General features: G+C 39.1%; 1 protein-coding gene across 2 annotated transcripts in view; it reads right to left on the bottom strand.

The window, feature by feature from the left end:
• The window catches only part of LOC128689358 (protein amalgam-like), a 98028-nt gene that overhangs the window by 36532 nt on the left and 37563 nt on the right, over positions 1–23933 (bottom strand). For both annotated transcript variants that reach the window (XM_070083452.1, XM_070083456.1), the window contains exons 5-8: positions 23615–23764; positions 22713–22856; positions 8835–8975; positions 8095–8341 (exon numbers count right to left, since the gene is read on the bottom strand). In XM_070083452.1, coding sequence (XP_069939553.1) covers positions 8095–8341; positions 8835–8975; positions 22713–22856; positions 23615–23764 — 682 coding nt within the window. The remainder of the gene's footprint in view (positions 1–8094; positions 8342–8834; positions 8976–22712; positions 22857–23614; positions 23765–23933) is intronic.

The following is a 23933-nucleotide window of genomic DNA, read 5'->3' as shown; positions in this document are numbered from 1 at the left end:
TCCATATTCATCACTAAAGCAATTGGTGCTAATACAAGATAATTGGTTAGAGTAATAGATTGCAATACCACCCCCAACTTGGTATGGTCTGCAGTTGTGGATTGCTGTGTATCCTGGTAGAGGGTAGATATCTATTGTGTCCTGTTTAAGCCAGGTCTCAGTAAGAATAATGCAGGAGAAGGGTGTCTTTAGTGATTCAAGGAGTGCCAGGAGGTCATCATAGTGTTTGCTTAAGGACCTAATGTTGTAGTTAAGTACTGATAGACTTTTATCATTGTTTAGGATAGTGCTGGCTTGTGATGCTGTGTAGTAAAGGCAGTTACTTTCCAATAGGTTTTGATTGTGTGTCAGATTATGTAGGTTTAGATCAGGGTCAACGTGATCAATCATCTTCTAGGTTTAAATTATGGTTATTTATATCCTGAGTTGTGTGTTGAGTTTTAGTACTGATATCTGTAGTGGTGGGAAGTTTGGACAAGTATATAGCTATAGCATTTTGGTCATGTAGAGTATAGTCACTAATACACATAATGAAGTTGGTGTTGTCTATGTGTTGTCCTGGAATGAGCTAAAGTACAACTAGGTATAAACTAATAATATAAAAATACAAATTAAAAATAGCACAAGACTCACTTGTAATTGCACTAAGGTCTAATGTAATGACTTTGGTATAGTCTATGTATTGAGCTAGAATGAGCTATAGTACAACTACAGACCGATAGCACTAACATCCCATATCATAAAAATCTTTGAAAGGGTCCTAAGAAGCAAGATCGCCACCCATCTAGATACCCATCAATTGCACAACCCAGGGCAACGTGGGTTTAAAGCAGGTCGCTCCTGTCTGTCTCAACTACTGGATCATTACGACAAGGTCCTAGATGCACTAGAAGACAAAGAGAATGCAGATGTAATATATACAGACTTTGCAAAAGCCTTTGACAAGTGTGACCATGGCGTAATAGCACACTAAATGTGTGCTAAAGGAATAACAGGAAAAGTTGGTAGATAGATCTATAATTTCCTCACAAACAGAACACAATGAGTAGTAGTCAACAGAGTAAAGTCTGAGGCAGCTACGGTGAAAAGCTCTTGTTTCTCATCCTCATATCTGACATAGACAAGGATGTCAGCTACAGCACCGTGTCTTCCTTTGCAGATGATACCTGAATCTGCATGACAGTGTCTTCCATTGCAGACACTGCAAGACTCCAGGCAGATATCAACCAAATCTTTCAATGGGCTGCAGAAAACAATATGAAGTTCAACGATGAGAAATTTCAATTACTCCGATATGGTAAACATGAGGAAATTGAAACTTCATCAGAGTACAAAACAAATTCTGGCCACAAAATAGAGCGAAAAACCAACGTCAAAGACCTGGGAGTGATCATGTCGGAGGATCTCACCTTCAAGGACCATAACATTGTATCAATCGCATCTGCTAGAAAAATGACAGGATGGATAATGAGAACCTTCAAAACTAGGGATGCCAAGCCCATGATGACACTCTTTAGGTCGCTTGTTCTATCTAGGCTGGAATATTGCTGCACACTAACAGCACCTTTCAAGGCAGGTGAAATTGTTGACCTAGAAAATGTACAGAGAACCTTCACGGTGCGCATAACGGAGATAAAACACCTCAATTACTGGGAGGGCAGGAGAGATACATGATTATATACATCTGGAAAATCCTAGAGGGACTAGTACCAAACTTGCACGCAAAAATCACTCACAACAAAAGCAAAAGACTCGGCAGACGATGCAACATCCCCCCAATGAAAAGCAGGAGTGTCACTAGCACGTTAAGAGACAATACAATAAGTGTCAAGGGCCCGAGACTGTTCAACTGCCTCCCAGCATACATAAGGGGGATTACCAATAGACCCCTGGCTGTCTTCAAGCAGGCACTGGACAAGCACCTAAAGTCGGTACCTGACCAGCCAGGCTGTGGCTCGTACATTGGATTGCGTGCAGCCAGCAGTAACAGCCTGGTTGATCAGGCTCTGATCCACCAGGAGGCCTGGTCACAGCCCGGGCCTCCTGGGGCATTAACCCCCGGAACTCTCTCCAGGTATCCATCCTATCATTTTCCTAGCAGATGAGGTAGATACATTGTTGTGGTCTTTGAAGGCGAGATCCTCTGACATTATCACTCCCAGGTCCTTTACATTACTTTTCCGCTCTACTGTATGGTTAGAATTTGTCGTATACCCTCATACATTTTTAATTTCCTCAAGTTTCCCATATCTGAGTAGTTGAAATTTCTCCTCATTGAACTTCATATTGTTTTGAGTGGCCCATTTGAAGATTTGGTTGATGTCCGTTTGGAGTCTTGTGGTGTCTTCGATGTAGGTCACTGCCATGGTAATCCGGGTGTCATTCGCAAAGGAAGACCTGGAGCTATGGCTTACATCTCTATGTCAGAAATGAGGATGAGGAACAGAATGGGAGCGAGTACTGTGCCTTGTGGCTGCCTGGGACTTTACTCTGTTTTCTATTACTCTTTGTGTTCTATTTGTCAGGAAGTTATAGAGCCATCTACCAACTTTTCCTGTTATTCCTTTATCACACATTTTGTGTGCTATTACACCATAGTCACACTTGTCGAAAGCTTTTGCAAAGTCTGTGTATACATTTGTATTTCGTTTATCCTCTACAGCATCCAGGACCTTGTCATAGTGGTCCAGTAGCTGGGACAGGCAGGAATGACCTGCTCTAAACCTGTGTTGCCCTGGGTTGTGTAACTGATGGGTATCTAGATGGTTGGTGATCTTGCTTCTTAGAACCCTCTCAAAGATTTTTATGATATGGGATGTTAGTGCTATCAGTCTTTAGTTCTTTGCAAATGCTTTGCTGCCACCTTTGTGGAGTGGGGCTATGTCTGTTGTTTTTAGTGTGTGGGATGACCCCTGTGTCCATACTCCCTCTCCATAAAATGCTGAAGGCATGTGATAGGGGCTTCTTGCAATTCCTGATGAACACAGAGTTCCATGAATGTGGGCCTGGGGCCAAGTGCATGTCATTCATTGCCTCTTCAAAGTCTTGTGGAGTGGAGTTAGAATAATATCCGAGATTTTTGAGATGACCAAATTTTGGGTTTCGTTCATAAAGAATTCATTTGAACTGTTGACCCTTAGTCTGGGCAGTGGCTCGCTGAATGCCGAGTCATATTGGGACTTTAGTATCTCACTCATTTCTTGGCTGTCATCTGTGTATGTCCCATCCTGCCTAAGCAGGAGCCCAATACCTGATGTTGTTTTTTCCTTAGATTTGGCATAAAAGAAGAAGTATTATGATTTTTTTCAATTTCCTTTATGGCTTTTAGTTCTTCCTGTGATTCTTCGTCTCCTGTAAGATTCCCTCAGCTTAAGTTCGATATTTGCAATTTCACTGACTAACACAATCGCAGTTTTTTTCTCATTATGCACTGTGTACTGCAGGATTTTTTCCATATAGTGCACACTTACCACACAGACCTATTCTCTCATATGCAGGCTCAAATATACTGGTCAGAGCTTATCTGAGTGAGCTGAGCTCATGGCAACCAACAGTGGCTTCAAAGCCACCTTATTTTTTATGGACAATGTACGGTGTATGTGCTTTACACAATTAGAAGCATTTCTTTTATTTGTTGGAACCATGGCTAGGGCTAAGAGTGAGTATACTATAACAGTAAATGGAGAAAAAGAAATTGGAATGACTTATGCAGCAAGTAGCACCACCAAACAGTAGCGGCAGGTTGGCGTGGCAACCCCAGAAATTTTAAATTATGCTAGTCGAAATTAGTGCCAGATTACTGACTGCCGGATTAGTGATGGCCAACCTGTACTTGCTTGGACAAAAAACAAAACTAGTGGTTGCCCCTCCAGAGCTACATATATTTTATCAAAAAATCATAGCACAAAAAATACAATATGTATAATACAGTGGACCCTTGTTTTTCGTAAGGCTCCAAAGTCGTAATTTTCGGAAATCATAACGTTTTTTTCATCAAAACATTGACTTACAAATCGTCGTTTTACTTGCAAATAGTCATTTGTCTGGGACGCATACACATGGCCTCGAGCCGCCTCACACTCCATTCCCAGCCAGTGTGCCATTGTTTATCAGCAAGTGAGGGTGATCCCACGAATTCATATGATACATTTCATAATATTCCATTCATTTTAGTGCTTGCAACTGCTAAATAAGTCACCATGGCTCCAAAGAAAGCTTCTAGTGCCAGCCCTTTGGTAAAGAATGTGATAAACACATATAATTTAAGAAAAAGTTTGTAGAAAAATACGAAAGTGGTGGTGGTAGTGGTAGCAATGTGATAGTGGTAGAGGGTGGGAGTGATGGTGGTAGAGGATGGTAGTGATGGTGGTAGAGGGTGGTAGCAGTTGTGATAGTGGTAGAGGGTGCTAGTGATGGTGGTAGAGGGTGCTAGTGATGGTGGTAGAGGGTGGTAGTAATGGTGGTAGCAATTGTGATAGTGGTAGAGGGTGGCAGTGGTTGTGATGGTGGTAGAGGGTGCCTTCTTCAGTGATTCTGCTAACTCCTCCAATGTTGTTGGAGTTATATAGGGCTACAGAAAACACTGCCACCTCAGCTGCTGCTTCACCACCATTATGGACAGCTGATGCTCTCAGTGGCCCTTATACACCCAACAACAACAGAACACCTCTTGTGACATTCATAATGACTTATTTTATTTATTCTAGAGTATATTCCATGTTTTTATGCTTTTACTATTGTTTATTATGTTATATTAGTTGAATTGTGATAGATAAATAAACCATAGAGGTGATATTAGTGTCATATTCTCCAACAATAAACTCGCCTCCCCTCCCTCTGCCCCGTATGCCATACATCAACAAGAGTCTTCAGTAAAGGTAAGTGTGATGTTAAATGTTCATTTATACATTTTATTAGTGCTTTACATTTATTTGGCATTCTTTTTCTGCATGTAAATCTATATTTAAGCTAGGGAAGTGACCCCTGAAGTGACCTAGAGTCCTTATGGAGGGGGATTCCCCTTCCAAACAATAACCTCTCTTGCCTCTCCCCTCCTCCCTGTTTTCCATTCATCAACAACAGCCTTCAATAAAGGTAACTGTCATGTTGAATGTTCATTCTTTTGTGCATGTAAATCTACCTTTAAGGTAAAAAAAAAAAAATTTGTTGATACTTCTGGGTGTCTGGAACAAATTAATTGGATTTACATTATTTCTTATGGGGAAAATGGATTCGCAAATCGTCAACTTCGATGAGTCACATTCTCTGGAACGGATTAATTACGAAAAGTGAGGGTCCATTGTACTGTAATTCCTTTTTCTCCTTGCAAATATTAAACTATCAATAATTACAAAATCTTCCTTTAAGTCAAAAATGCAGTGTTTGGAGTCTTTACAAAGACTAAGTACAGTAAACCCTCAATAAAAAGGTCCATCATAAACCAGATATCAGCTAAAATAGACAAAAAATCTGGCTGGACAAAGGCTCAACATATTCATTTTAGGGGTGTCTGATTAAAACAGCTATGAAGCGGACCAAATCTGCAATGTCACATGGCTGTCTGGTCTGGTCATAAGCCTGATAATATGAGCCAACTGCACATAATTGCAAGTTTGTCTGGTCTGTGCTTTGTCCTGGAGGCATCTATTCTCAGTGTTCTTGGGCAGCAGGACCATTGACTCAACCAGCATCAGTTTCTTATTGTCTGACTGTGCATGCCTCACATGCCATCACCATTTCATCTCCAATTTTTCCATAGTTTTAGTGTTTTTAATTATTTTTTTAAAGTACTGTGTACATTATTAACAATGGCCTTTCAAGCAAGTGATAGTGCCAAGAAGTGTGTGGCCTTGACTGTTAAGCAGAAACTTGAATTAATAAGGAAGCTGGAGGCTGGCATTTTAGTGGCCTGGATGTACATGGAGTTTAATGTAGTAAAACAGTATCTGACATATGTAGAAGCAAGGAAAAGTTTACAGAATATGCTATGAAGATCAGTGTAGATGTTCAGCATAAAAGGTTCTCCAGTTATTTCTAGGAAGCATATGAAAATGGCTCAAGATACAAGGATTGAAGCAGAAGAGCAAAAATGGTATACTTAGTAGCACACTGCTGGTGTTAACATTCTTTCTTTTGAGGTTGCTCTGCTGCTAAGAAGTTAGCAAGCCATATGAGCAAAGACTTTGGATCAAGTGATGGTTGGCTTTGGCACTTCCATGGGAAAAATGCACACGACTTTAAGCTCAGCAAAGAATGCTTCTTGGTATTAGGCTGTGGCAATGCTCATGGTATGCATCGCTTGAAACTGACAGTCACTGGCAAATTAGCACAGCCACAATCTTCAAAAGACTGAATGAAAAGAGATAACAGTCAATTATTACAAGGGTAAGAAAGGCTAGTTTGACTGGGATATTTTCTGACTGGTTTTATAACATTTCATCCCTGAAGTACACAAGTATCAGCTAGAAAACCTTTAACTTGATCCTGATGAAGTCTTGGTCTTCTCTTGCTTAATAATGCACATGTTCATCCACAGGCTCCAATTTAATCAATAGTGATGGAAGAATTAAGGATATGCTTCTAGCCTCTAATATTACCTCCCTGATTCAACCTACAGATCAGTGGATTATTGCAGTCTGCAAGAGGTTGTATCAATCAAGATATCTAGACAAAGTACTGATAGTAATTGAGGAAGGACAAGATTCGAAAAAGAGACAGCAGAGGCCAGTGTATGTTGGAAAACGTCAAGAAGTATGACCTGAAGTCTGCCATCTTCAACACTGCAGCATCACAGAAGGAACTAAAAATGCCAACATTGGCTAATGAAGGGAAAATACTGAGTCTTATTTTGAGGGGTTCAAGACCACTGATTTTCATCAAACACTTCAGAAGATGGGAGAAAAAACATGACGCAGGAAGATGTGACTGAATGCTTGTAAGAAAATGATGGAGATACCGGTTACTAGACGGTGAGTAATGCAGAAACTGCAAATGAAGCTACTGGTACCACGTAGATGAAAAGGATAATGCTGATGATGACCTCTCAAGCAAGAGAAATGGGCAAGCCTATTATCAAAACTTTCGCACTTTTAGGGAACTTGTCATAAGTAAGCAGCATCAGTGTGTCAAACAAATGAGACTGAATTTTTTCTTTAAACCTGTTCCTAGATGTACGTCTCTCGAACCATCTACCAAGGCCTGAGCCATCTACATCTCACCTGTCTACAAGAATAAGTTATTTTGGGACACCACTAGACCATGAGGGAATACTATACAGCTGTAAGCTCATCTACCCACCAGAAATGGTAAGAAAAATTACTGTAATGAACTCTACTGTATTGTATTTTAAACTCATTTTCTTTTCACATACAAGTACAGGTGTAATGTACAATACTGTAGTGTATAATACAATTCTTCTTCTTTCAACAAATGGCCATATCCCACCAAAGCAAGATGTACCTGAAATCTTGCATGTTTATGAGACAGAAAAAAGACACCAACAATCCTACCATCGTGTAAAACAATTACAGGCTTCCATTTTACACCCATTTGGCAGGACGGTAGTGCCTCCCTGGGCAGTTGCTGTCTACCAACCTACTACCTACATATAACACAATATTATACTCAATTAAGCACATGTAGTCTGCTTAATCAAAACTTTCTATATAATGGAGTTTCACTAAATGAGACACTTTCCCTTCTATTAGTCTATTTTATGGAGAGTTCAATGTATAGATAGATAGACAGATAGTGATACAATTTTATCAGATGTAACTGAATGAACTGAGAACAAGGTGAGAGTTGGTTTATACAATAATGACATTCATTTGCACTATGCTGCTTAACACCACAAACAATGTAGTGTAAGTATTGACAGTGAAACCTGAAAACCAAGATGTAGTCATTCTTCCTGTATATAGTGCAAATCATCAGATCCAAATTCCCAGCAGTTTAAAGGTAAGCCACTGAAAATTAACTATTCCCTTAAAAACCTCATATGCCCAGCCTCAAGCAATCATCTTTATTAGTGATTTCAAATGAGCACATACAAAAATGAATTTTTCAAAACTATAAAAAATTATATGTTGCACTTACCAGTCAGTTTGAGTGTTTTTTCTCTCTGTCCCTGGCTGTTCTCTGCTGTGCAAGTATAGACACCAAAGTCCCCTTCTCGTACTTTGTTGATGGTTAGTGTGTGACGGTGAAAGCTATCATGTTCAATGATATGGTGGTCAGGGTTGATGGGCTTCCCATCCTTGCTCCAGGAGACAAGAGGGTTGGGACGTCCATGGACAATGCATATCAGTTTGGCCTGGTCACCCTCCCCAGTATGAAGCATAGCCTGAAGATAATTTGCTGAAGTTAGCAGTTTTGTTACAGTATAAAATTAAAAGCAAGATTACCTTTACATAGAAGAATTAATGATGATTTTTGCAAATTACTAATGCTCAAACAATTTCTTTAAGAAGATGCCTAATCACATTCACATAAAAATAAAACTTCCATAAAAATATAAATAATCTTTAGATTATGCATAATTTTTATTTATAATAAAAATAATAATACTGTATCGCTAACTGGCATAATCATTATATTGTAAAATATCTTCCTCTTCCAATAATTGGAAATTCTTTAAGTAGGGTGCCATGATGCTGGTGTAGAACTTTTGGCCCAAAGAAATGGAGATACCCTCCAGTTCCTCTGATCAATCTTGATGACCTTCCAGTTCCCAGGTACTGTATGATTCCATATGTTTTTAGGGTTTACCCATGAATACAATACTGTACACACACTAATAATTTACTTCAGAAAGCAAAAGCACAATAAAGGATTACCTGACTGGTGGTGACCTCAGGTGGGTATTCAACTTCAATCGTCATGGATGCTGATGATGGGTCTCCTATTCCATTGGAAGCTGTGCAGATGTATGTACCTTCAACATGACGGTCAACATTTTCCATGGTGATACTCAGGCCCTACAAACAAGAATTTACATTAATAAGACAGCAATATATAACCTCTATCACCTTAACACTTTCCCATGATTGTAATTGGTATAGTAGTAGGTGAAATAATACCAACAGTATTTATTTTCCAGTGGTCTATATAATGGTATACAGTATTCTCAATTTTATTTCTGTTACCACACTGGCTCTCTCCCACCAATGTATACCTGGAGGTTTCGGGGGTCAACGCCCCAGCGGCCCAGTCTGTGACCAGGCCTCATGGTGGATCAGGGCCTGATCAACCAGGCTGTTACTGTTGGCCGCACGCAACCCAACATACGAACCACAACCCAGCTGGTCAGGTACTGACTTTAGGTGCCTGTCCAGCACCTTCTTCATGACAGCCAGGGGTCTATTGGTAATCCCCCCTTACGTATGCTGAGAGGCAGTTGAACAATCTTAGGCCACTGACACTTACTGTGTTGTCTCTTATCGTGATAGTGGTGCCCCTGCTTTTCATTGGGAGGATACTGCATCATCTGCCAAGACTTTTGCTTTCATAGGGAGTGATTTTCATGTGCAAGTTTGGTACTAATTCCTCTAGGATTTTCCAAGTGTATATAATCATGTATCTCTCTCACCTGCATTCTAGGGAGTACAGGTTGAGGAACTTCAAGCATTCCCAGTAACTGAGGTGTTTTATTTATTTATTTATTTATTTATTTATTAACAATTTGAGCACACATACAGAGGTACAAAAAAATACAGATAAGAGCAGCATGCCAAAGCCACTTATACTATGCATAGCATTACGGGCTGGCTTAAAATTAACTTAAGATTAACTAAGCAATGATGAAATCAGTGATAAAACATTAATGTAAATAGATTACTATAAAGCACAAGTGAGTATTACAAAGACAGGTCATATGGTTGCATGCATTGTTGTACATTCAGTCATATGAAGTATTCTGTTAGGTAGTGTATTTAAAAAATAATAAAGTTAGATTCGGTTTTAGGTTTAACATTTATGTGATATAATTGTGAGAAACATTTAAGATATACAATTTATAAGGTTCAGTTATTCAGTATTTATTTGGTTTTGGGTGAGTAAGTGATCTTTGAGAAGAGACTTGAATTTATAAACAGGTAGTGTTTCTTTTATATTTACAGGTAATGAATTCCAGATTTTAGGGCCTTTTATGTGCATTGAGTTTTTGCATAGTGTCATTTATTGCAGTTATGTGTGCCATGAAGGTTCTCTGTACATTTTCTAGGTCAGCAATTTCACCTGCCTTGGAAGGTGATGTTAGCATGCAGCAATATTCTAGTCTAGATAGAACAAGTGATTTGAAGAGTATCATCATGGACTTCGCATCCCTAGTTTTGAAGGTTCTCATTATCCATCCTGTCATTTTTCTAGCAGATGCGATTGATACAATGTTGTGATCTTTGAAAGTGAGATCCTCTGACATTATCGCTCCCAGGTCTTTTACAATAGCTTTTTGCTCTTCGTGTGGTTAGAATTTGTTTTATACTCCAATATAGTTTTAATTTCCTCAGTTTTTCCATATCGGAGTACTAATTGGAATTTCTCATCATTGAACTTCCTATTGTTTTCTGTGGCCCATTGAAAGATTTGGTTGATGTCCACCTGGAGTCTTGCAGTGTCTTCAATGGAGGACACTGTCAAACAAATTCAGGTGTGATCTGCAAAGGAAGATACGGTGCTGTGGCTTACATCCCTTTCTATATCAGATATGAGGATGAGGAACAGGATGGGAGCGAGTTCAGTACTGTGCCTTGTGGAACAGAACTTTTCACAGTAGCTGCCTCAGACTTTACTCCATTTACTACTGCAGTACTCTTTGTGTTCTAGTTGTTAGGAAATTATAGATCCATCTACAAACTTTTCATGTTATTCCTTTATCACACATTTTGTGTGCTATTACACCACGGTCAAACTTGTCAAAAGCTTTTGCAAAGTCTGTGTATATACTCCATGCTCCTGGATGCTTTAGAAGAGCATCGAGGACCTCTTCATAGTGGTCCAGCAGTAGGGACAGGAAGGAGCAACCTGTTCTAAACCCATGTTGCCCTGGGTTGTGTAACTGATGAGTATCTAAATGAATGGCGATCTTGCTTCTTAGAACCCTTTCAAAGATTTTTATATGGGATGTTAGCGCTATCAGTCTGTAGTTCTTTGCTATTGCTTGACTGCCCCCACTGTGAAGTGGGGCTATGTCTGTTGTTTTTAGCAGCTGTGGGACAACCCCTGTGTCCAAGCTCCCTCTCCATAGGATGTTAAAAGCACGTGATATAGGATTCTTGCAGTTCTTAATGACCACAGAGTTACATGTTTCTGGGCTTGGGGCAGAGTGCATGGGCATGTCATTTATTGCCTTTTCGAAGTCATTTGGTGTCAGGATAATATCAGATAGGTTTGATTCTACCAAATTCTCTGTCTCGCTCATAAAAAATTCATTAAGGTCTTCAACTCTGTTTGGTCAGTGGCTCACTAAAATCCAAGTCATATTGGGACTTAAGCAGCCCATTCATTTCCTTGCTGTCATCTGTGTAGGACCCATCTCATCTAAGAATGATAAGGAAGGTTAATAGAGAAGATGTGAAGGTAGGAAATCGATTCTCTGTTTTTCAGGACGAGTGTACTTCAGTGGTTAGTGAGGTTAAAGGTACCACTGACTCCCCTGCTTATCAACGTAAGAATATTCTGATTGTGGGAGATTCTCAGGTAAGATATATGGACCGTGCTTTTTGTAACAGAGATAGAAAGGTCAGACAGACAGTGTGCCTCCCAGGAGCTGGTGTTGGTGACATAGTCAGCAGGTTGGATAAAATTATGTAAGGTAATGGGAACAAGCCCATTATGTCTTAGTGCTGGTGGTAATGACATTGGGAATGGCAGGAGACAGGAGCTGCTGGATAAGTATAAGTCAGCCATAGATGTAGTCAGGTCTAAGGGGGGTCCAATCGTATGTAGCATCTTGCCTAGAAGGGGAGTGGGCAATGAATGGATGTCTAGGGCAAATGGTATAAATTGCTGGCTAGACAAGTACTGCAAGGAACTTGCAATCCCATTCATTGATAACTGGGACATATTCTATGGTAAATGTGATATGTATGCAAGGGATGGGGCTCATCTCTCTGGGACTGGAGTGGTTGCATTAGCTAATTTGATCGAGGGGGTTATTGGTGACTTATCTAGGACTTTAAACTGATAGATTATAGAGGTATGGGCATTTGTGGGAAACAATCAGGCTGCAGTATTAGGGTTGAAAATAGTGGATATTACCGGGATACCTCAGGGATATGTTTAAAAGATAATACTCAAAATAAAGTTGCTAGTAAAGGCAAATTAACTGATCAATAAACAAAGAGAGATAGTAGAGAGCAACGAGTGACTAGCTCCCTTAAAGTTTACTATACAAATAGTAGGAGTCTAAGAAATAAGATAGATGAGCTAAGATTACTTGCAAGTGCAGGTAATATAATTTTTTTTTTTCAACAAACCGGCTGTATCCCACCAAGGCAGGATGGCCCAAAAAGAAAAACGAACGTTTCTCTTTTTAAATTTAGTAATTTATACAGGAGAAGGGGTTACTAGGCCCTTGCTCCTGGCATTTTAGTCGCCTCTTACAACACGCATGGCTTATGGAGGAAGAATTCTGTTCCACTTCCCCATGGAGATAAGAGGAAATAAGCAAGAACAAGAACTAGAAAGAAAATAGAAGAAAACCCAGAGGGGTGTGTATATATATGCTTGTACATGTATGTGTAGTGTGACCTAAGTGTAAGTAGAAGTAGCAAGATGTACCTGAAATCTTGCATGTTTAAGAGACAGAAAAAAAGACACCAGCAATCCTACCATCATGTAAAACAATTACAGGAGTCCGTTTTACACTCACTGGGCGGTTGCTGTCTACCAACCTACTACCTACAAGGTAATATAGATATTATTGCTATAACAAAGACCTGGTTCAACTTGAAAGATAGAGAAATACCTTCTGAATACAGCATACAGGGTTATAAACTTTTCCATACTGATAGGGTCAACAGGAAGGGTGATGGAGTGGTGATGTATGTCAGAGATAATTTAAATTGTTGTGTTAGACAAGATATAAGATTAGAAACATCGGACACAGAATCTGTTTGGCTACAGTTTCTCGAGGGTCGTGAAAAGTTAATTTTGGGTGTGATTTATAGGCCCCTAAACCTTGATAGGGAGTGCAGTAAGCTGCTATGGGATGAAATTCATAAGGCATCTAGATATGAAAATGTTGTGTGAATGGGAGATTTTAACTTTAGATAAATTGATTGGAACAATGTGACAGAAAATCTCGAGTCTAGTGACTTTCTTGATACAGTTCAGGATTGCTTTTTAAAACAGTTTGTGGCAGAACCAACTAGAGGAAACAATCTACTTGACTTGGTTCTTGCCAACAAAGAATCACTAGTTAATAATTTTGAGGTTAATGACGAGCTTGGGAAAAGCGATCACAAATCACTTAGTTTCAATGTATCGTGGAGTTACCCGCATAACTGCACTCAAATCTCTGTCCCAGACTTTCGCTTGGCCGATTTCATGGGACTGAAAAATTACCTGGGTGGGCTAAATGGGATGTCCTAACTATGGGTCAGGTAGGTGATGTTGGTTGCCAATATGACATTTTTCAGAGCATAGTTCTAGCTGCCCAGACAACTTTTGTTCCAAGTAGGGAAATAAGATCTAACAAAAATGATCCCAAATGGATGAACAATAGATTAAAACGTCTCATTGGTCAAAAGAGAGGCATATTGAAAGAAGGGAGGGGCAGTTAAGAAATCAATATATTCAATTAAGGAGATAAATAAAAAAAGGAATAAGAAAAGCAAAAAGGGATTATGAGGCTAAGGTCGCAAGGGATTCGAAAACTAACCCAAAAGGGTTCATTCAGGTATACAGAAGTAAGATTAGGGACAAGACAGGCCCACTTAAGAGTAACTCAGGTCAGATCATTGATAGTGATAAGGATGTGTGTGAAATTTTCAATACTTACTTCCTCTCAGTTTTTACCCAGGAAAATACTAGCGAAATTCCAGAAATAATAGATTATGTAGAACAGGATGATAATAAACTCTGCACGATTGCAGCAACTAGTGATATGGTTCTCAGACAAATAGAGAAATTAAAACCTAACAAATCCCCAGGCCCTGATGAACTGTTTGCAAGGGGGTTAAAGGAATGTAAAGAGGAACTTAGCACGCCTTTGGCTAAACTTTTCAACATATCACTGCAAACTAGCATAGTGCCTGATAAATGAAAATGGCAAATGTAATACCTATTTACAAGGCAAGTGACAGGTCCCTAGCTTTGAACTAAAGATGAAATAAGCCTTACCTCCATAGTGGGAAAATTTATGGAATCAATAATTGAAGAAGCAATTCGTAGCCATCTCGAAAGACATAAATTGATTAATGAATCTCAGCTCGGTTTTACAAAGGGGCGTTCCTGTCTTACGAATTTATTCACTTTCTTCACTAAGGTATTTGAGGAGGTAGATCATGGTATTGAATATGATATTGTGTATATGGACTTCAGTAGGGCTTTCGATAGAGTTCCACATCAGAGGTTATTGAGGAAACTTAGGGCACACGGAATAGGAGGAGAAATTTTTTCCTGGGTTGAGGCATGGTTGACGAATAGGCAGCAGTTTGCATAAATGGGGAGAAATCAGAATGGGGGCACGTTACAAGCGGTGTTCCGCAGGGGTCAGTGTTGGGGCCCCTTGTTGTTCACAATCTACATAAACGACATAGATGAGGGAATAAATAGCGACATAAATAAATTTGCTGATGACATCAAAATAGGCCATCCAATTCATTCTAACGAGGACATTAGAGCACTCCAGGATGATTTGAATAAACTCATGCAGTGGTTGGAGAAGTGGGAGATACAGTTTAATATAGACAAATGTAAAGTTCTAAATGTTGGACAGGAAAATAACCATGCCACATATAAACTAAATAATGTATATCTTAATATTACGGATTGCGAAAAGGATTTAGGAGTTCTGGTTAGTAGTAATCTAAAACCAAGACAACAGTGCATTAGTGTTCGCAATCAAGCTAACAGAATTCTTGGCTTCATATCTAGAAGTATAAATACTAGAAGTCCTCAGGTTGTTCTTCAACTCTGTGTATCTTTGGTTAGGCCTCATTTGGATTATGCTGCACAGTTTTGGTTACCGTATTACAGAATGGATATAAATGCACTGGAAAACGTACAAAGGAGGATGACAAAGTTGATCCCATGTATCAGAAATCTACCCTATGAGGAAAGACTGAGGACCCTGAATCTGCACTCTCTAGAAAGGCATAGAATTAGGGGGGATATGATTGAGGTGTTTAAATGGAAAACAGGAATTAATAAAGGGGATGTAAATAGCGTGCTAAAAATACCTAACCTAGACAGGACTCGCAGCAATGGTTTTTAAGTTGGAAAAATTCAGATTCAGGAAGCATATAGGAAAGCACTGGTTTGGTAATAGAGTTGTAGATGAGTGGAACAAACTCCCGAGTACCGTCATAGATGCTAAGACATTGTGTAGTTTTAAAAATAGGTTGGATAAATACATGAATGGGTGTGGGTGGGTGTGAGTTGGACCTGACTAGGTACTAGGTTGGATGCAGTGCTCCTCCCTTAAGTGACATGTCCGACCTCACTAGGTCAAGGCATGGCTTAAGCTAGTGGGGAGAATTGGAGCTGCCTCGCATAGACCAGTAGGCCTGTTACAGTGTTCCTTATTTCTTATGTTCTTATGAGTGCAAATATTCTGTTAGTGGGATGAATCTGTGAAGGACCTGCCTAGTATGGGCCAACAGGCCTGCTGCAGTGTTCCTCCTTTCTTATGTTCATATGTAGGGGCCCAATACTGGACGTTGTTCTCGGTTTAGAGTTGGCATAAGAAAAGAAATATTTAATTTCATTTATGGCTTTTATTTCTTTCCACGTTACTTGACTCCTGTAAGATTCCTTTAGCTTAAGTTCAATGTTTGCTATTTCTCTGACCAGTGCCTCCCTTTGTATTACAGATATATTGGCCTCTTTTAGCCACTATGTTATTCTTTGCCTTCGCCTGTATAGGCAGTGCCTTTCTCTTCCTAGTTTACATCTTTTCTTCTTATTCCTTAAAGGAATTTGCACTGAGCATACCTCGAGTGCCACAGAGTTAATTTGTTCTAGACATAGGTTTGGATCCATGTTGCTTAGGATATTTTCCCAATTTATATCATTTAGGACCTGGTTGACTTGGTCCCACCTCATGTTTTTGTTACTGAAGTTGAATTTGGTGAAGGCTCCCTCGTGACTGATCACATTTTGTTGGCCTGGGGCCCTGCACACACATGTCTGAGCCTCTATTATATTGTGATCCGAGTATATTGTTTTTGATATGGTAATATTTTGTATCAGATCATCACTGTTAGTGAAGATGAGGTCTAGTGTATTCTCCACCTTGCTGAATCTATTATTTGCTGGTTTAAGGTGAATTTGGTGCAGAGATTTAAAAGCTTGTGTGTGTGCAAGTTTTCATCTGAGATGCCTCCTGGGGTTATCTCAGCTACAGCATTATTTGCTACATTCCTCCATTTTAGGTGCCTTAGGATGAAATCCCCAGGAGCAAGATGTTTGGGGCAGGAGCTGGAAGATTTTCCAGACAATGGTCTATTTTTAAAAGGTGTTCCTGGAATTGTTGGGAAATTGCATCCAGAGGCTTGTTTACAACCACAATGACCTGGCTTTCGTTCTCAGTCTTTACTGCCAAAACTTCAACTACATCATTTGAAGCATTTAGTAGTTCCAAGCATATCAGTGACTCTGTGACATACAGGCCAACCCTTCTCCCCCTTTTGCCTGTTCACTCTATTGTATCTGTATAGGTTATAACCCAGGATCCATATCTCATTGTGGGTCTCTGTGAAAACTGTAAACACTGCATTTGACTCTGTAAGCAGTCCATGGATGAAAGGTATTTTGTTGTTTACTGCTGGCCTTAGACCTTGTACGTATATTTGCAAAGATGAATGTCGTCGTATTGGTGGTGTGGAAGGGGGTGGGGGTCTTTTTTTACCTGGCACTAATATCTGTTGTTTTAGAGTGGAGGCTATTGACTGTGATTCTGCTCCAGAAATTACCAGAGTTGGCGTATGATTTCTATCATTTCCCGCCAGCTTTTTTTCCTTCCTGGTGCTAAAAAACCTCTCTCTCTGGAGTGGTTGTGGCTATCCTGGTTTTCCCATGGTCTGAATGTTCTGTATCTTCTTGTCCCCTTTAGGTGGTGTGCCTGACAATATAAGTTATAGCACTGCCTTTCCTGAACTGAAGAGTGACACATTTCAGGGTGGAAAAGCTTACAGGAAGGAAGGTTGCATTTTCCTGTTGTCATACGGGCACGGCATTTTCTGAGGTGGTCAAAGTTGCATTTCCCATCTGTTTTTCTAGATATTCCAGGCCTGCAGATACCTAATGCACAGAATTGGCATAGATTTGATTTCTGTTTGCCTTGGTTTTTCGTGACATCATTCCCTCGCACTTACTTCTCTTACAACCCCATCTATAAATATATTAAACAACCACGGTGACATCACACATCCTTGTCTAAGGCCTACTTTTACTGGGAAATAATTTCCCTCTTTCTTACATATTCTAACTTGAGCCTCACTATCCTCGTAAAAACTCTTCACTGCTTTCAGTAACCTACCTCCTACACCATACACCTGCAACATCTGCCACATTGCCCCCCTATCCACCCTGTCATACGCCTTTTCCAAATCTATAAATGCCACAAAGACCTCTTTAGCCTTATCTAAATACTGTTCACTTATATGTTTCACTGTAAACACCTGGTCCACACACCCCCTACCTTTCCTAAAGCCTCCTTGTTCATCTGCTATCCTATTCTCCGTCTTACTCTTAATTCTTTCAATAATAACTCTACCATACACTTTACCAGGCATACTCAACAGACTTATCCCCCTAAAATTTTTGCACTCTCTTTTGTCCCCTTTGCCTTTATACAAAGGAACTATGCATGCTCTCTGCCAATCCCTAGGTACCTTACCCTCTTCCATACATTTATTAAATAATTGCACCAACCACTCCAAAACTATATCCCCACCTGCTTTTAACATTTCTATCTTTATCCCATCAATCCCAGCTGCATTACCCCCTTTCATTTTACCTACTGCCTCACGAACTTCCCCCACACTCACAACTGGCTCTTCCTCACTCCTACAAGATGTTATTCCTCCTTGCCCTATACACGAAATCACAGCTTCCCTATCTTCATCAACATTTAACAATTCCTCAAAATATTCCCTCCATCTTCCCAATACCTCTAACTCTCCATTTAATAACTCTCCTCTCCTATTTTTAACTGATAAATCCATTTGTTCTCTAGGCTTCCTTAACTTGTTAATCTCACTCCAAAACTTTTTCTTATTTTCAACAAAATTTGTTGATAACATCTCACCCACTCTCTCATTTGCTCACTTTTTACATTGCTTCACCACTCTCTTAACCTCTCTCTTTTTCTCCATGTACTCTTCCCTCCTTGCATCACTTCTACTTTGTAAAAACTTCTCATATGCTAACTTTTTCTCCCTTACTACTCTCTTTACATCATCATTCCACCAATCACTTCTCTTCCCTCCCGCACCCACTTTCCTGTAACCACAAACTTCTGCTGAACACTCTAACACTACATTTTTAAACCTACCCCATACCTCTTCAACCCCATTGCCTATGCTCTCATTAGCCCATCTATCCTCCAATAGCTGTTTATATCTTACCCTAACTGCCTCCTCTTTTAGTTTATAAACCTTCACCTCTCTCTTCGATGATGCTTCTATTCTCCTTGTATCCCATCTACCTTTTACTCTCAGTGTAGCTACAACTAGAAAGTGATCTGATATATCTGTGGCCCCTCTATAAACATGTGCATCCTGAAGTCTACTCAACAGTCTTTTATCTACCAATACATAATCCAACAAACTACTGTCATTTCGCCCTACATCATATCTTGTATACTTATTTATCCTCTTTTTCTTAAAATATGTATTACCTATAACTAAACCCCTTTCTATACAAAGTTCAATCAAAGGGCTCCCATTATCATTTACACCTGGCACCCCAAACTTACCTACCACACCCTCTCTAAAAGTTTCTCCTACTTTAGCATTCAGATCCCCTACCACAATTACTCTCTCACTTGGTTCAACGGCTCCTATACATTATTGCTACTCCTTCTTTAGCTCTAACTCTATTTGAAACTCCTGACCTAATCCCATTTATTTCTCCCCACTGAAACTATCCTACCTCCTCCATCGTTGTTTCACTTAAAGCTAGGACATCCAGCTTCTTCCCATTCATAACATCCACAATCTCTTTCTTATCATTTGCACAACATCCATGCACATTTGAACATCCCACTTTAACGGTTTTCTTTTTCTTTTTAGTAGGCTATACGGGAAAAGGAGTTACTAGCCCATTGTTCTCGGCATTTTAGTTGACTTTTACAACACGCATGGCTTACGAAGGAAAGATTCTTATTCCACTTCCCCACAGATATGAAAGGAAAAGCAATAAGAACAAGATCTATAAAGTTAAAATCAAAGAAAACTCAGATGAGTGTGTATACATAAACATGTACATGTATGTGTAGTGTGACCTAAGTGTAAGTAGAAGTAGCAAGATGTTCCTGAAATCTTGCATGTTTATGAGACAGAAAGAAGACACCAGCAAACCTACCATCATGTAAAACAATTACAGGCTTTCATTTTACAGTCACCTGGCAGGACGGTAGTACCTCCCTGGGTGGTTGCTGTCTACCAACCTCCTACTTATAAGTAACTGCATACTTTTCATATTTTAATAAAAAGAAGAATTTTCTAATTTTCGTCACTCCACCACACTAAGTACCATTTTGTTACTGTAGGGTGATCCTAAAAATAAAGGAAACACAGTCTTTCTTCTTTCAATGCACTGACCGTATCCCACCAAAGCAGAGTGGCCCAAAAAAGAAAAACAAAAAGTTTCTCTTTATAAATTTAGTATTGTATACAGGAGAAGGGGTTGCTACCCCCCTTGCTCCTGGTATTTTAGTTGTCTCTTATGACATGCATAGCTTATGGAGGAAGAATTTTGTTCAACACCATTTAATCTATTGATTAAATGATGCCAGAAGTGCAAAACATCACAAATTAAGGGACCTTCCGACCTGCAACATACTGTACAGTAAGGAATATTATACAGAATTAAGTGGCAACTATTCAATGTGCCATTTTTCAGCACTTATTCAAGATTTCACAAGATGTTACAGCTATTTACTACTGTCATGTTAAATATGGACAATTATGTTTAGAGAATTACATATATAGCACATGAATTCATCAAGAATAAAAAGGCATAATACAGTAATTGGAGCAATACACAAACAACTCGTACATAGGAGACTGAAACCTATGATGACGTTTCGGTCTGACTTTCACCATGAACTAGATGTGACTAGTTAATGGTCCAAGTCAGATTGAAATGTCATCAAAAGTTTCAGTCTCCTATGTGAGGGTTATATGTGCAGGTAAATTCATATGAGATATGCAGTAGAACCATAGTATCCACTGATTCGGTATCCACGGTTTACTGTCGCCCAAAAATACCTCTTAATTTTGCATAATAATGTCCCCAAAGCTGGCAGTTCTTCAAAGCCTAAGAGAAGCAGCGAAGTACTTCCCATCAATAAAAAAGTGATAATTAATTTATCAACTAAACTTTATAATAGGCTTGTATAGGACTTATATATAGTAGACTGTTATATTACATGGACTTATTTGCCAAGTTTTGGTTATTGCACTACAATTGAAGAACTGCGACACAATTTTACACAACACTTCGTAAAATTAACCTAATATGGTTCCATTTGTGGGCGAGGAAAAAATTTCCCTAGCTCAAGCTGCCGCCTTGTTGTGGGTCAGCAAGGGAGAGCTACCACTATCCCCCTGCCACCCCCATCCCAGCCTTTGTGAATATGTGTTCAGTTCCACTGTCTTAGGAGCCAGCTTTGTTTGTGAATTGTTTTGATCTTTTAACTGCCACATCTTGTATCTGCCAAGCAATCATAGCACCCAGTAGGTATACAAGTGTTGCTGAAAGTGGCCAGAAAAGGTATATGTGTGTTTAAGTCTTAGAATTAATGAAGAAAATAGAGATATTAGACAAGAGATAGCCTATGGCCTTAATGAAGCATCACTTTGTACAATTAAAAAGAATGAGGTAAATATATGAGTTTGTGTAATGATTGACTTACTGACTGACTTGACTAACTTACTTTACTGACTTGACTAACTTACTTTACTGACTTGACTGACTTTACTGACTTAATGACTGATTTACTGACTGACTGACTTGACTGATTTACTGACTGACTGACTTTGACTTTTTTAACGAAGAGGACCCTGACAAATCTAGAAACAGTGAATATGATAATGGTATATAATACCAACAAGTTGATAAGTAAGACACATATGCAACAGTTCGTATCTTTATTCTGAAATGTGTCTAGAGCAGCTGATGCTTTACCGTCAGCTCAAGCTGCCGCCTTGTTGTGGGTCAGCGGGGGAGACCTATCATCATCCCCTGCCACCCCCAACACTTCCGCCACCACCGACACTTCAACCACCACCATCCCGGCCTTCGTGAATATGTGTTCAGTTCCACTGCCTTAGGAGCTAGCTGTTTTTGTGAATTGTGTTTTGGTCTTTTAATTGCCATATCTTGTATCTGCCAAGCAATCATGGCACCCAGTAGGCACACAAGTGTTACTGAAAGTGGCAAGAAAAGGTATAGGCATTTAAGTCTTAGAGTTACAAAGAATATAGATATATTAGACCAGAGATAGCCTATGGCCTTAATCAAGTGACACTTTGTACAATTAAAAAGAATGAGGTAAATATATGAGTTTGTGTGATGAATAACTGACTGACTTTACTGAATTTACTGACTTGACTGACTGACTTAAGTTAGATTTTTTACCATAGAGAACCCTGACAAATCTAGCAGTGCTCTGAAACAGTGTCTAGAGCAGCTGATGCCTTACTGTCAGCTGTATAATGTACTCCGGGGTAAAATAGAACAAAAATTCATTACAGAATTTATGCACACTTCAGTACAACCATCGATTTCAGTACCAGAACCTCTACCATCCACCTCAGCCACAGCATAACTCTCCACTCTCTTCACAATCATCGACAAACACCAGCACCCACAATTTAGGGTAAGAAATACTATTATTTCTGTTGTATTTGTAGTCTTAAGGGTATAAACAACATATCTCCAGGTATAAAACAGTGAACAACAATTAGATATTCACTTTTATTTTTGTAAGATCTGGAGGCCTAAAAAAAAAGCTGTTTGGCTTTTTTGGGGCTCCCTGGAATGTAACCCTATTTTTCCCATAAGTTCTTCAGTTTATCTAACACGGATTTACCTAATATGGTGTTTTCAGGAACGTAACTATCATGTAATATAACGGTCTACTGTATAGGGTTTGCTACTATCCATGGTTTCAGTATCTGCAGAAGGGAACATATCCCCTGTAGATATGCGGGTCCTACTATTCTGTAGATACATAAATTATTTTGTCAATAATCCTGATCAGATTTTGCAAATTATGCTCACACAATAATAGGAAAAAAAAAATTGTAATTTTTTTATACCTCTTCAGACTGTGCTCCAGAAGGTAAGTGTCCTTGTTGACGGCTCCAGCTAATGGCAGCAGGTGGGTTACCTTCTGAGACACACTCCAAGGTCACACTTGATCCTTGGACCACACGTTGTATCTCGTCACTTACACGTTTTACCTTAAAAAATACAAACAGTAATTACCTATCTGTAGCTAAAGAAGAAGAGCTATGCTTGTAGTGTCCAGTTCAGCATTTACTGGGTAATTTACAGTATTAAATTTGGTGTCCTTCATAGGTTCATAAAATGTGGGCATTCAACCTAGACTAAGATAGGCTGGTTAAGTTGGTGGAGGGAGAAGAGAGCATAAAAGGATGAATTATGATGTAATTTTGGGTTTAATTTTCCTCAGTTGTTGTAGGATCAAATTAATTTCATTTATGGTAAGAGTAGGGATTTTTCCCCAAGGGTATTGTACCATCTTTATTGTATAAGAACTATTATGTATTGAATTTTGGATTTTAACTTCTCAATTTTTTTGACCCAATTAATTTCTTTTTTTGCATAGGTACTCCGATTGCTTGGTACAACTGTCTGGTACATGTGCCATATGTTCATATTTTTTTTAGCAAACACTGATCACAAAATGTATAAGTTGCAAAGTCATGAAATATATCCCTGTTTTACATGTTCATCAGGGTTGCTTACGCACCACTGACACGTAACAAAGCCACTGCATAAAGTGAGATACCCGTATATGGTACAGAAGCTGTATGTTCAAGTTGCTAGACTACCATGAGCTTTTTAAGTACAGTACCATACAGTATAATATACAGCACTGCACATGTTTGGTAAACTCTTATACCAGGCTCTGCTTTTTCTAGTGATCATTAATTATGCTTCATATACCATAGGTAACAGCTATTAGGTAACTCACCATTGCTGGAAATTGAACATCAAGTGTATGCATCAACTCGATGGCTGGGGATGTCTCGATGCGGCAAACATACTTGCCAGCATTTCTTCTGGTAACACCACTCAAAATAAAGGAATTTTCATTCCTAGTAAACTTTGCTGCAGGTTTCAACTGTAACACAAATATTACTCTGAGTGTATATTTTATGAAAAATATCACAGATATTGATAAATAAATTCTTTGTACTATAATTCAACATTTTTCTATAATAAAATTTAAAGGCCTAATGAAAGTTTTAGACAAGTCACTGTGATTAACAGAAGTTCTAATGTTTAAAAAT

The sequence above is a fragment of the Cherax quadricarinatus genome, chromosome 1 (assembly GCF_038502225.1).
Source record: "Cherax quadricarinatus isolate ZL_2023a chromosome 1, ASM3850222v1, whole genome shotgun sequence".
Classification (NCBI taxonomy): domain Eukaryota; kingdom Metazoa; phylum Arthropoda; class Malacostraca; order Decapoda; family Parastacidae; genus Cherax; species Cherax quadricarinatus.
Note: the sequence above shows the minus strand (reverse complement) of the source record. Positions and strands in the feature narration are given on the sequence as shown.